This window comes from Silurus meridionalis, chromosome 12 (assembly GCF_014805685.1).
Source record: "Silurus meridionalis isolate SWU-2019-XX chromosome 12, ASM1480568v1, whole genome shotgun sequence".
NCBI classification, from domain to species: Eukaryota; Metazoa; Chordata; class Actinopteri; order Siluriformes; family Siluridae; genus Silurus; species Silurus meridionalis.
Window position 1 is genome coordinate 7881788 of NC_060895.1, and position 15282 is coordinate 7897069.

General features: G+C 39.5%; 1 protein-coding gene across 1 annotated transcript; it reads right to left on the bottom strand.

The window, feature by feature from the left end:
* Positions 1-918: 918 nt before the first annotated feature.
* ppp2r1bb (protein phosphatase 2, regulatory subunit A, beta b) lies at positions 919-15155 on the bottom strand. Its single transcript, XM_046862768.1, has 15 exons — positions 15031-15155; positions 12908-12998; positions 12686-12786; positions 12291-12523; positions 12032-12179; positions 11579-11734; positions 10848-10962; positions 10685-10755; positions 8853-8987; positions 6273-6446; positions 5795-5855; positions 3888-4042; positions 2424-2566; positions 2223-2314; positions 919-2130 (listed from the first exon to the last, which is right to left on the bottom strand). The coding sequence occupies exons 1-15, from the start codon at positions 15142-15144 to the stop codon at positions 2114-2116; spliced, it is 1806 nt and encodes a 601-aa protein (XP_046718724.1). The 5' UTR covers positions 15145-15155; the 3' UTR covers positions 919-2113.
* Positions 15156-15282: the final 127 nt, after the last annotated feature.

Consider the following 15282-nt stretch of genomic DNA (forward strand, 5'->3'; position numbering starts at 1 on the left):
ACTTCAATTTGCAAGCCATACTGGTGTCATGGAAATTTAAATTGCCAGTCAGCGTAGCTAGGATGCTTATGGAACTGTTTCCATAAGACCTTTGATCTATGACCAACAAAAAAAGCAGAATCTTTTATTATAATTATTCCTCTTATACCACAGTAATTTACCAGCGAGTACAATTGACTACTTTTCAAGGCGGCTTTGCTGATCATTGCTCGGAAAGTTGTTCCTATGTAGGAATGTGTTTCTATATTCTTTTTCAATGCAAATGAATGAATAAAAATTTCACTCGACTTCAGTAAAGTCCACGGTATGATATTGCAGCATGGTGAAGTTCCCTACTCGGATTCGAAATATTTTGATGAGAAAAAAGGATGAGGAAGGAAAATGCTGTACTTTTTTGGGTAGCTACGAATGTAATAGCTTCGTGTATAAACAGTGACACTATATATGTGACGATGCACACCGAAGATCACTTTCACCTCTTTGCTAGCAGATATAGATGTACATCTAGCACTCGTAATCAGTGAGTAATGCTGCAGTATACAGAAACATCTGAAAAGAAAAAAAATGCAGACAGGAAGCAGAAGGCCACACTGCTGCTTTTGAAATAGCGAGTCGTTTAAAAACACAGGAACTCTTTCCACACTTCGACACAACTTGCACTTAGGCTTCACCAGTGCACAGATGTTACAACATACAATTTCTAGTAACTGAAAATGTCAGAAGCTTTTGTGAAAGAATGTTAGAAATCCGATCGGTGCAGGCAGTGACGAAATTTACTGACGTTAAGATCCTTCACTGTAACAGTATCAGGATAACAAGAGCTTAACCGTCAATCGATCTTTAACAAGAATATTGAATATCAAATCGGTGACACGAATGTTGGCAAGAGATCATTCAAGTGTGTACGAATGCAAAGACTCGAATTGAAGAGGATCCATGTTTATTGATTTTTATTTGGTTCCAAAAGTACAGTAAATAGTTTAAAAAGGGGCTCCTCATGATACTTAGAGAAAAAAAAAAGTTTACTCAGGATCTGATGCGATGGTCGTTTAAACTGGTAAAATAGCACATCCGTTTCCCACTGTCCCCTTTAAAAGAACTTAACAGCCTTCCAGAGGTTGCGCTTAAGCTATGTTTATGACCCGCTGTTTAATCAGAGTGCTGATGTTGGACAGGGATTTTCGCCTCGCATTCTGAAGATTGTTCGTACTCAGTGCGGGCACAAGAGAGAGAGCTTTCTCGTCTGCTTACTGCGATACGGGAGGTACATTTCACTTTACACTGAAACCCAACGGTCATTTCCACCGAAGGAAAAGAACATTTTAAACCTAAACAAAACTAAAAACAACAAAAAAAAAAAAACTACATACATTCCTAGGCATCACTGTCACGTAAGAATCAGACGGCTGAAAGAAAGAGCACCGAACAAAAACACGAATTTAACTAGCGAAACTGACGAGGAGGAAGTCTGTCCCAGAAGAAATCACACAATGCAATGGTCCCGAGTTGAAACGTGGAGCACCATGCGCAGAAAGAAAAAGACAAACCAGCTGGCATTTCACATCAAGGAGAAAGCGTGGCTTCAAAGTGGACGTGTCCTGGATTTTAGCTAAGAAACGGCTCTTAAAAGAGGACAGAGGTAGCTGGGAGGATTTTACTCACAGAGAATTAATTTACTACAGAACATGCGAGACTAAATTACTAAAATGGTCAGTACGTTTTTTTTTATCATCAGATTACTGACCACGTTACTGAAAATGCATGAGTGTGTTCCTGTGCTAAATGCTTTATCTAATCCTGGTCCTTATGTCGTTCTGCTCTGCACATTTTTGAGTTCTCCTCGCTGCAGCCACGCCCAATTGGAACTTTTTTTATACGAGAGAACTCCAGAACACGCTATCCATCATGCATTACCTAACTCCAGTGTCACTGTGGTGGAAGCAGAGATTTACAGCACGAACATGGGTGCACCCTTTGATCATTCAATATCTTCGAGAGTAAATACGAGCTACACAGACGTTAATACACAACCATTCAAAAAAATTCACCAATAAATAGAATGCGACAAGTTTTGCTTCGTCATGGTTGTTACGGTGAATCCGAGGAGAGATCATCAGGCCAGGGCAAGAACTGGGGAGAAAAGCAGAAAGAAGTGAGTTTACAGGGGGGGAAAGTAGTGGTGGGAATAGTTTAGCTTTAAGACTGTAATACAGAAAACATACCACTTAAAGCTTCCTGAGCAAAGTACTTCACATCCATATCCTGGTCTGTGGCAAGCTTCTCTAAAACCGGCTTCACTTCCGTCTGCAGGGAGCTGAGAGGAACACAGCAACACAATCAGTGTTAATGCACCTACCACTTTACCTCCCTTTTTTTTTTTTGGGTGGGTGGGGGAGGAGGAGGAGGAGTCACAATCAACTTACTTGCTGTCTACAACTGGTCCGATTTTCTGTAGGCATTTGGCTACGTTGAAGCGCACGTTGGCAACCTGGTCGTTGGACATTTTTAAGACAATTGGCAGCATGTGCTTGGTGGTGATCTCCTGCCCACATGCCTCAGAAAGGGCCTAGCAGACACAAAGGACATAAAACAATGTTTACTTTAAACAAATGACTTGCTTCACAAACACTAATTTGTATTGAAATGCTTTCAACCTGCATAAACATTACAGCTGATGTTTGCAATAATTTTCCACAAAAGGGCGAGTGTGGGTGCAGGTTTTCAATCCAACCAAACAATGGCCACACATGATAGTCCATTGAAAATGCAGATCTAAAACACTGGTGCAGCTTTGGTAGAATGAAAACCTGTGCCCACGTCAGCCCTTCGTGGAAAAGGTTTGACTGGGGCTTCCTCTACTAACTTCTTACTAACAATTTGTTTAGTCCGTTAAACAAAACACGGAGCACTGCATTTCCTGGAACGCTCTGGACAGGTAGCGCAGTGGCATGATTTAAAAAAAGTGGAGAAGAAAGAAGAAGTTTCAGGCCAAAGCAAATGGCAGAAAGTTTCCAAAGTTTGGGGTCATTTCAAACTACAATAAACAAAACACCGTACCGTGCGTTTACCGTTTATAAAAGTACCGTATTTTCCGGACTATAAGCCGCTACTCCCCCACGCTTTGAACCCCCGAAGCTTAAACAACGAGGCGGCTAATTTATGGATTTTTTTCTGGGTTTTTCCTGGTTTCACAAGCTTCAAGCCAAAAAACTTGACGGGACATGAAAGTAATGACTGATGTCGATTCGGATTCAATTTTCCTTTCGGTGTCCATCATAAAACATTTCAAAACTGTAAAATTCATTATGTACAATGTATGACAAAGTTTGTAGAAACCTGACCGTCAAACCAATGTGTGGTTCTTCACCCATAATGCTGCAGCGGATTTGAAAGCACACGGCTGTTCTAAAATGCCCATGAATGCGGTAGCACATTTCTCTTCACTTGAATCAAGAGGCCCACGGTTAGACAGAGAACTAGACTGTCCTGCGGCGTTCTGACCTCAACCCCACAAAACACCTTTGGCACGAACTAAAATGACAAAAGCCCCTTAGGGCTCCTCTACCCAACATTATTGCTAGACCTCAATAATAATCTTGTGGCTAAATGAAAAATACCCACAGTCACGTGCCAAAATGAAGAGAAACCTTCCCAGGAAAGGAAAGATTATTCTAACAGCAAGGTGGAACTAATTAAACAGTATATGTTGTTTTAATAAATAAAAAATTTAAATTGATTGGCATGATGATCAGGTGTCTACAAACCTATATCATTTATCAAGTAATTTAAAAAGTTAATTTCTTATTTTGCTTTTAGTTAAGAGAGAAAGGAAATTCATAATCAGAACTCCTTTGGATCGCCCCGGTCCTGAAGAAACATCAACTCACATTGATGCAAAAGAGAGTGGTCATCCTGTGCAGGTAGTTGGGGTCATTAGCCATGCCGAGCACTTTGGGCACGATGGTGTTCTGAGCCCATTCTGCTCCAAACTTCTCCACCAGTTTCATCAGGTTACAGGTGGCCGCCTCCCGGATTGCGTAAACTGCAGAGTGTTAAACCAGAAACACACGGACACGTGAGGGAGTGTGCTTTTAACTGTGGTATAAAGCAAGCAAAAACAAATTGTGGCCCAGTCTTCTGTGCTTATGCAAGAGGTCTGGCCTGCTGCGCCCGACAGACAAACATTCCTGTGATGTAACCCATCTGGTTCTATGTGGATACCCACAGAAAACGGGTTGTTTTTTTAGATACAAGCAACATAAATCTGTGAAATGGTAACCAGACCACTGAGTTATGCACGAAGGAAAGCAATGTGCACAATAATAATGGAGTATGAGGATCGATCCATTAACATGACCTTAAACAAAAGTTTGAAACAAGACAGCAAACATTAGTCTCTGTTTGGTGAAACAAACAACTCTGACCAGAAATAACTGTAGGGGAGAAAAAAAAAAAAAAACGTGTCTATAAAATCAAGGTTACATCCGAATTTGTCTTACCATCTCAACACCATTGTCAATTTCTAGGGGTTTGTTTTCCACTGCTTATACACCATTAATTTTTGCACTATCCATAACCCATCACTGCACTGCTGTATATTCCACCCATTTTTATTCTGTATATACTGTATCATACAACATTCATAACAATGTCATTTGAGCATGTTATCTGACATCTATGCACAATCTTTGCAAGGTACATTGTATATTACTACACACACACACACACACACACACACACACACACACACACACACACACACAACCTACTGCACCTTCTGTTCACCCACACCCCTGTACATATGGACCCCATACCCTTATTTATCATACTGCTATGTATTTATTGTAAATAGGCCACTTATGCACGTCTGGTTAGATGCTAACTGCGTTTCATTGGCTCTGTACACATACCTTACACAATGACAAAGTGAAATCTAATCTAATCTTAATTTGGCCTTGATTCCCATCTATGCTGTAAAAGTGCCTGCGATGGAGCCAATGCAGCTCTTCAAAGCCACTATAGCAGACAAGCCTAGCTGGGCCAGTGGGCTGACCTACATACTGAGCAGTGACTTTTCCTGTGGGCTGACCACACAGCAGCCAGGAAAGCGGTAATGGGAAGGGGTATGGTGCAGTGTCAGAGACGGAAAGGGGGAACCAGAAAAGAGAAATAAAAAACAAAAAAAAAACAAACAAACAAAGGGAAAGCAAAACAGGATGAGAAAATTAACAAGAGAGCAATACAGCCAGATCTGTCATTTCCTGGGTGCTACAGGATTCTTATCAGTCTCGCACAGTGAGTAGAGCGAGAGCTGCCAAAATGCACGTCTCCCTCTTTCTCCTCTCTTGGAAGGAGGAGGAGCCAGGCAGAAGCAAAAACAGCTCTCTTTAGTAATTCAATAAGTAATGTGCCAAGTATGCTAGTGTGTGAGAAATGTGTCTACTATGGGGCTGTGGTTTTAATTCACTCCTTCTACAAAATAATAAGTGAGCAAGACGAGGCATTTTTTACTGGACTACTTAAAAATGATAAATATATTACAATTATAAGCCATCAAAGTACATCCAGCACCTGACTGTGGGGAAAAAAAAAAATCCAGAAATGACATTTCAATCTTTATTTTAAATACTGTCATTGGTGACAAGACACTTTGGGCAGGAAGTGGTTAAAAGAGCCATTAGAAGCAGGAAGTTCCAGTCTGCACCGTTCCACACAGTAGAAAGTTTCCCGTACTCATACAATGCGCCTTCACCTAGCACAGCCTTTTACCAAAGTACAATGCAAACATACTTACCATGGTCTACCAGCCATGCCATGCACAGAGAATTCAGCTTCTCATCAAAGAACTCCACTCCCTATGTGAATATAGAAGAGGGGGTAGAAAAGGTTACACAACTTGCCATTTAAGTTACGATAACATTGTAATAAAACAGACACCAATCAATATCGAACATGCTATAGATATAACGAAGTTCAAAGAAAAGCTGCTTTTGTGGAGAAGGGAAAAAAAAAAGTTTTACTGCCATGAATTTTTTGAGGAAGTACAGATCGACAAACTAAACATTACCAAGAAAATCTGTCAGTGTCCTTAGCAATATCGAGTTCATGATCTACATAAACTACCGCTTTACCGGCACATAAGAGGAATAGATATAAACCAAATACGTTCTCCAATTCAGGAATTCGGTGTGAAACTACCTGAAATAAAAACTACATTTTGGCTCTTGATCAACAACACTGCAGCACAGGTGTGAAATATTGGGTGAACTCACCAGCTGGCCTGCCAGCAGCGGCATGTATTCGATGATGGCCAGACGGACCCTCCATTTGGCATCTTCCGCTAATTCCACAATAGCAGGCAGAAGGGACTGAGAAAGCTGGCGAATGCCTATCACCTCGTTCACGCAGTCCAGGTTGGAGATGATATTCAGACGCACTTCAGGACACTGCAAGGTGTGCACACAAGAATTTTACATCATTTGAAACAGTTTGGTATCCTGACAAACAAAGATCCTGTACACAGGCACAACTATACAGATCTTGAGCTATTGCTGGTCAAAGTACAACTAAACATACGGGTACCAATTTTTTAAATACCCCACTTTTAAGCCAAAATGACAAAATGCATGCGGTGTCAAAGAAAAACCAAAAAGGCTTTAATATTTCCTTAAAAGGCTGTTCGAGGACTCGACTCCCCATTTTGCTGCAGCGCTTCAATGTATTTGCCAGACCTCGGATGACTTGCTACCAAACGTGATATTGCGATGAGTGACTCAAACCCAGACATCATTCCAGTTTGCCAAACATGAGGTTGGACACGAGCATCCAATGGAAACATGCTGCAGAAGAAAATTTTGTGGACTCTAGGTCTAAACATTTTCAGAGCAAATGTTTGACATTCAAGAGTAAGCCAATAAAACAGAGGAACACACAAACACGGGAGGCAGGCTTTTGAAAACGAGCTCAAATAAATGTTTGGATTTTGGCAATTAACCAACTTCTCAATAGGGTCAAAGGTCATGGTGTCAAAAGGAAGGGGGGGGATAATGTGTCTTGTTTGCAAGAAATTTTTTATCGGTTCTTATTACTTAATGTATGATGCTTTTCACAGTAGCCTATAAACAATTATGGTTACATGAATTAGGATTTTTTTTATCTTTCCCAATTTACAGATCATGCTATTCTATAATAACTAATTAATAGGTAACTAGGGATGTCAATTTCGACAAATTCTCATGATCGATCGTCGTTTAAATTAACGATCAATTAATCGATTAATCGTTAACCTTCATACTGCAAGATGCGTCTACAGTAGTTATCGCATGAATTGTTGTGCAATGACACTAAAACGCAAGCGTCCTCCCACAAAGGAAAGGGTTTTTACTGTAAATAAAAGGCTAGTAGGATTATAAAATAAATCGATTGATCATTTTATATAATTATTTAATTCAAATACAATGACTAATATAACGCAGTCTCAGATGCACTCTGGCATATGAGCTGAGCGAAGCGGAGTGGTAATATTTCCTTAAGAGCGCCTTTCTGAAGATTCCACTCCGCTCGCTCAACCCAGTTCATAATCCAAGCGTTCTAAGTGCATTTTATCTTGTGTGTGCTTTTCACATGCTTTATAATCCATGTGTATTTTGTAAAGATCTACGCACATTTCATCTCGTGTGAGTGTGTGCGTTTGTGTTTTAATGAGCCTATTTTGAATATTCTATTGAACAACAACAGCTATTTTCACGGAAATAAAGTGAATGAAAATCAAATACACTTTTTCAGTTTTTGCATTTTAGGAATGTTTGCTAAGGATAGATTAATATATTTAATACATTTTAATTAATACAATTAATACAATTAAGAAGAATTTAAAAAATTAGTTTGGAAACATAATTGCTATTTATCAGCATGCATAATTTTAGACAATTATAAAAGAATTTTGGTACAAACAGTAAACAATTAGGCCTACTAGAAAAACTTTATGTCGGAGCTGGAACTGGTTTACGGCGGCGTCAGCGGAATATTAACGGAGCGCTTGCTCGGGCGGTTAGCGACTGAGTGAGCGCACTTCCATAGAGCGGAAATCGTAGTGAGCGTCGTCCATGTCAGCAAGTTTTTGTTACGGTGACGCTTATAGGCAACATGTCATTTGCAATCATTTTGCACAGTCGTTTAGTTATTTCTTCTGCCTTCTGAGTTCCTACCTTTTTCCCGGCTAAAATGGAGGTTATTGTTGGCTGTGTCGAATCAAATCCTGTCCCGAAACCGCTGGATGCACTTTTTCAAATGATATATCATGGTGCTCGTTGATGTATTATATTTTAAAACACAGGCACAATGTTTGCAATTAACATTATCACCATTTGAAATAAAATGAGCCCAAAAAAAACTCTTGCGTGCTCGCTTCATTTTCCTTCACAACTGCTGTACTTTACATGTTTTGGCATAAGCCGTGTGCGTCGTCCTCTTTTGGCGGTTGGCAAACCAGCTAGCTGCCTCGTCTCAAACTATATGCGTTAATGGTGATCATGCTTAATCGACCGTCGATAAGGTTTATCGATTAAAATATTTATCGACAATTAATCGATCGTCGATTAATCGTTGACATCCCTAATCATAACGTAAGAAATGTCAAACTGTCCACTTGTCACACGAATAAACTGTCACTGTCAGTTCCTTTACTGAAAATTTGCCACCTCAGTCGTCTCAGAACTTCATTGTACAGGCTTCATTTTAATTACTGTTAAATTACTAGATACGGAGGCTTATAGAGGGTAAACAGCCTGTGTGTGCTCGTAATGCACGTGGAAGAGGGAGACAGAGTGCGGGCAGAGGGCCCAGTGTACTACCTCGTCCTTCAGCTGGGCCAAGAAAAGAGGGAGCAGATGCTCCACGGTGTTGTCCTTGCCCAGGATAGTAGAGAGGCCCATGATGACAGAGGCCAGGGCAGACTTCACATGCTGATTTGTGTCTGACACCAGCTCCTGTTGGACAAGCATAAAAAGCGAGATGAGGAGAAAACAAATTAGCCAATTCATTCTCAAGTGGCTCTAATCAGGAGACATGGTGATTACCTAGCAGCTGAAGAGCACATCCTGACAGAACACTCAACAACCTTTCATTATAAAATCACAACATTACTTGGAAAACATGCAAGAGCAGAATTGCACACAGGGGGAAAATGGGAAATCAATCTCCATTAACCTAGTGCTGAAAAGGGAAAAACAATCAGGGGTTCAGACCACAGAACCTGGCCTGCTGGTCATGTTGCACCAAGCCACATAGGGGTTTATTGTTGACTGCATATCGGATTTGTTGATAAGCCACGCTGCAAACTGTTTAGAACAGGAAAGACCAACTGTTACATAAGCAAACTAATAGATAAAGATCAGGCAGCTGAGCCTCATCTCAGGCTGATCTTGGGTGTACTGACTTAAGCTGGAGATATGGGACACATTCTATATCTTCAACAAAACACTCAATGCTGGAAAGAGGAGCAGTAGTAGACCACAACTATCTTAAATGTCGATAATAAATACATTCAATAATATTTCTTTACATTTTTATTTATTTATATCTCTCTCTCATTGAGAGGCATGCAGGTCAAACACTGTTTCTATCAGTTACACAATTTATGGTGAATAAACATCTGAGGGGGAATCATGAATCAACTAATATAACATGACTAGTGTCTAAAGGCGCCTTAAATTTCGCAAAATTTAAACTTTGTGATTCACACGACATTATGGAAAAGCGCATTTAATTTTTATGTCATGCGGCAGTGGACACCGCATTAAGGCAGTCGAATGAAACACGATCATAAGCCCTGAACCTTTTTAGTCTTTAAAGGCAGTTAGAGAAATCCATCCAACAAGGGCTTGTTGTGAAAGGACATGCTGTAATTGTGCATTTAAATAAAAGCATTTCACCTCATATTAGGGTGTTTTTACTAGAGATTTTACTTGCTGAAATTGTCTTCATGGGCAGCTTCAGAGTATTACTTCTATAACATGGTGCAAAAATGGGTGCTAACCAGATAAATGTAAAATATTTGAGAAAAAAAAAAAATTGTAAGCACCGACATCACAAGCCAGGCAAGTTTTTAAGATGATTTTATATTATTTAATATCTGTGTTGTAAAAAACATGATGCTCTAACATGGCAAAAACTCTCTTCATCTTGTATATTCTATAGCAGTCACAATATGAATCAACGATCTCCTATCGCTTGCCTAGCCAAAGATTCTCAATGGTAGATTGGTATCAGACGCAATATCAACAGTGACCCCTGCTGCCCATGAACTCAAGAAAACCTAAAAACTTAGCCACATAACTAGTTCATCTCTAACTGGGCAGATATGGAAAATAGTAAAAGTGTAGCAAACTAATTATAAAGGGAAGAGTAACCATCAAAAAAAAAAAAAAAAAAAAAAAAAAATATATATATATATATATATATATATATATATATATATATATATATATATATATATATATATATATATATATATATATAACTAAAAAACAGGAACATAAACCAGGGATTTCACCACACACACACAGGCTCTTTTTCATGCAGTGACATACAGCGACATTTTGCAGGCTTTGATGGTTAAATCAGTTACATCATGCAGCCCATCTGGCACTATTACATTAAAAATAAAGCACAGAGAGCAGCTTACCTTCACACAAGGCAGGACATGATTCATGATTATATTCTCCCGGCTGTCTTCTGGCAAATTTTCACAGAATTCTGTGTGGGAGGGAGGAGGAAAAAAAATAAACTCAGACCTGCTATATGCCTTATTACTTTTGCTTTTTGTTAAAGAAAAGGGGCTCACTTACCTTTCACCTTATTAGCAGCTGCTGCCCGCACCTCTGCCTCACAATCTTTCAGTAAACTCTGAAATGCTGGGACGAGGTCGTTCTTGGTGATTTCTGGACCCACTGCTTTTTGCAACTTTTTTTGCATTAGAGAAAAAAAAAAAAAAAAAGTTTACGACTTTGCTAACAAATAATATTGGTAGGCAGCACAACACCTGGATAACCACATCACAAACATGTATTTGAATCCATATTATAAATGTATGCAATTTCTAATTTATATAACTGCAAAATAAACATTTCCACAATTTTACATAACTAAAAGACTCAATTCTCAGTAGTCATTCATCTGAAAGGCATCTGAAAAGTATAACCTAAATAAACTAACCATACTTGCCCCACCTAAAAAAAAATTAAATAAATAATGACTAAAAATGATAATCCACATACTGAAAGACAATATTAAATGATGAGAAACCAACTGATGCCTTCATACAGAAGACAATGCAGGATCCTCTAAACTATTTTAAGACAAAGAAATAAGCCATTACAATTTCCTCCACTCAGATCCTGACAGATTTTTCAGCAGCATGCTGACTGATCACATAAAAGCAGGCAATTGCATGCAACAGCACCAAAAAATTAATTAATAAATAAAAACAGGTAAAGTCTGTTGAAACCACTTGTAATAACCATTAGTTACTTACAGTAACATCAAGCCAAAAATTACATGCAAAGTTTTGAGAACCTACCTCAGAGAACTTATCTGCTACCATGTAGCGCACCCTCCATGACTTATCCTCGGCAGCCTGGCGCAGGGTGGGCATCACAAGACCCTCCAAGTCTTCCTGAGGCAGCAGTGTGGCGATGCTAACGCAAGCTTCAACTGCTAGAAGCCGCACAGAGTCCTAAAGCATAGCAGAAGAGGCAACACTGCTAAACATCTTATGACCGTAAATTATATTAATGATCCTGAGACTCAAGTTACACAGTGCTTTTGTAAGACACTGGAGATATCAGAACTTTGATTAAACAAACATTGCTATTTTTTAATGACTTTTGTACCAAAATATTTTGTATTATATAAATAACTATGCATTGTGCATAATGACAAAAACAAAAGAAGGATTCAGGTATTGCTGAGATGAATTGATGTTTATGCCCATCTGCCCATTCGACAAAAGCGTTCAAGCATGCGTGTTTACCTGCTCATCAGATGCCAGTGCTGTAAAAAGTGGGATGATGTCATTCTTTACATAGTCCAGCTCCAACACCTTGGCAAACTCTCCCAGTTTGGAAGCAGCAGCACGTCTCACCATGGGCGTATCATCAGAGCAAAGGGTGCGGAAGTACCTAAAAAAATATTTTAGGACCTTTAATGTATACTGAAAGATTAAAACTGTTGTAATAAAGCAATGACTTTGTAATTAATTAATGCAATGACAGAAAATGTGCTGTGCTCACTGGCGAATCTCGGCCTTGACGGTGCTGGAGACACGTGGGTAGCAGACACTGAACAGGCCGCATGCGGAGGTGCGGGAGGTGAACCAGTCGCCGCTGGCCAGTCGTTTCACCAGTGGCTCAAAGTGCACCTCTAGGTCTACAGGCGAGTGCTCCTGGGAGATCTTGCGCAGTGACTCTACAGCTTTGTCTCGAACCACCGTCTCCTCCACAGTGGCCAGGCTTTCCAGCGGTGGCTGAGGAAATTCAAGCAGTGCAAGATTTCTTGTTTACTCATTTTAGACAAACTGTTAGAAAAACTCTAGAAGTTAAAGATTGAATGCCAGACCATTAATTATTATACAGTTAAATAATTTTACTAAATTATTCTTTTGCCTTCTACTAATAAAAAGTCTTACCAGGAGGCAGTGCACATATTCTGGCCCTCCGACCAGCATGGTGAAGTTCCCCAGTTGCTCAGCCAGGGCAAGAAGTACCTCATCCTCATCATAAATAGTGTCTGCATTAAAAAAGAAGAAAGTTAGAGATTGCCAGGGCAGTAAGTACTATTGAGTTTTTAAAGAATCATATTAGCATATTTAAGTTTTTATGCAAGTAATGATAAAACCAAAATAGATTACCAGTAAGGAATGGTAGGAGCTCTGTGCGTGTCCTTTCGACGCCCAGGGCCAAGGCAATAGTCGACAGCTTTTTGATGCTGTTTAAGCGCAACTGCAAAAACATGGAAATGTAAGTCACATGACTTCATACAAACTTTCAAAACAACAAATATAGACATCCTTTTGTCCAAATACTGTTCTATAAATAAAAGAAAAAAAGATTGAACAAAGTGTGACATTGCCTTGTCAGTGCGAGTGTTTGACGTTGAAAAATGTAAAATAAATCAAGGGTGACTGGTAGACAGATAGATGGCAAATAATTCAAGGGTTAGAAAAAAAATATGGCGAGAATGTGTGCTACAAGCAAACTGAGATGGATATAGAATGTGGTAGTGATTGAGATGAACTGTGTGCTACAGGTATAGTGACAATGCAAAAGGAAGTGAAGCAGGGCTTCAGGCCATGTGCAAACAGGTGTGTGTGTTTTATATAATCTTTGGACTTTCAGTCAATGTAGGTGAACTGAACATTTCTGGGATTTTAATCACAATTATCCAGGATTCCCCCACCTTTTACAGCTGATCTGAAACACTCCAGCACAGATTCTGTGGTCGTGTACTTGCCCGTTTCCAACCCACCTGATTCAACTACTCAGCTAATACACAAGCTATTCTGAACTAAAGTGGGCGTGTTAGATCAGAGAAAAACACAGACATGTGCGGCTGAGGGGAACTCTATGACTCGGGGGAAACCTGCGAAATCGAGCAGCATCCGAGATGACTTTCTGATCTGATTACATTTTCCGGTATCAAAACACACTTGGTATTCACCTATGCAACATACATTAAAAAAAAAAAAAAAATGCTGACAAGGCAATCTAACAAGACAACTGTAGCATGTAGAGTCTCGTCTTAATTATTTGTAGGTGAAACTTGGACTGACTTTAGCACATACTCTTAATCTTAACATCAGACAATTCAAGAGAGACAAAAAAATAAAAAATTAATAAATACTGTTGAGATTTTCCTACATAGACCTTAGTATTAGGACAAACAGAGCGGCAGTGTGGTAAAGTGGGTCCCCCTTATTCGATTCCAAATCCAGTCTGTGCAGGGTGTCTCCCACCTGGCTAAAGTAAATTACCCCAAGTGACTAAAGTCATGATAGCAAGAGGCAGCTCAGGGCTGTGGGTTACTGATTGGAAGGTCAGGGGTTCAAGCCCCAGTGGTGCTGCAGACGACCCTGTCCTCTGATGTACAAAGAAAACTAAATTTCACTGCACAAACAAAAAGATCCCCTATTCATGATTCCAACTCGGCGTTATCAAGACCTCAAGATGTGTACAAGTTGTGACGTCACTTCATCGCGTTCCAGGAATCATGTGAACGGTCGAACGTGAGAAAGAATGAATGAAGTGCGTATTACAGCATCCCAACCATAATCCAAGAGCACAAACTGTCCATTGTTTGTGTTTTCCCTGCTTATTTAATTAATGTAAATTATATTTACATCAATTAATTTGTGTATATTCAAGTGGTTAACCTGTGCCCTAAGGTACATGTGTGTATGAATGAATGAAGGATGATCTGTGCTGAAGGGTGGTGCTGGTACTTGTTAGTGCTAAATCATATTTCGTAATCCTAATCTCCATAGGAACGGTCAGAAGGAAGTATGAGGAATTAAAGTATCCTATCTGAAACCACATACGTTATTATTATAGTACTGTTTATTCAGATTAGATCCAACCTCTGACTAGCTCGGGAAGCTAATTGGCTGTATAACTGGTGAAATGTGTTGCTAGCATACTAGCAAAGCTCTCACACGGAAACATAAGCGGACTAGCTAAATGGCTAATAATTTTGACCCAAAAACGCAATTATGGAATATTACAAACTCCAAATTATAGTGTTAAAATAAAAAATAGAAATTCCCAATACGGTCCACGTTTTATAACCATAGCGCTATGAATATTATTCGAAATAAACCATCAGACAGACGCCGGTCTTTTGGATGCTACCAACTAGCATTAGCAGCGTTAGCTAGCAAATATTAGTAGTCGTTATATCAACTTAAAATACAACTTTCCGAAGCACATTTGGTCCTTTAAGTTATTAGACATGTTTACATATGTGTTTCTGATATACCTGGACATCTTCATTCCTTAATTCGTCGATTAAAACAGCAATAGGATACAGAGAATCGTCTCCCTCGGCTCCGGCCATTTTGGATTTTAGGCTTGGTTCGCGTCTACTGCGCATGCGCAACTTTAACCCTGTTCAGCAGTGGTCTGAGTGAAAAATCCCGCCAAATTAAAAGAGCTTGACAGCGCGCGCTGCTGAGAGGACTCCTCACTATATCATTATACAGTATTTACAAATAAAAAAAACAAATAAATC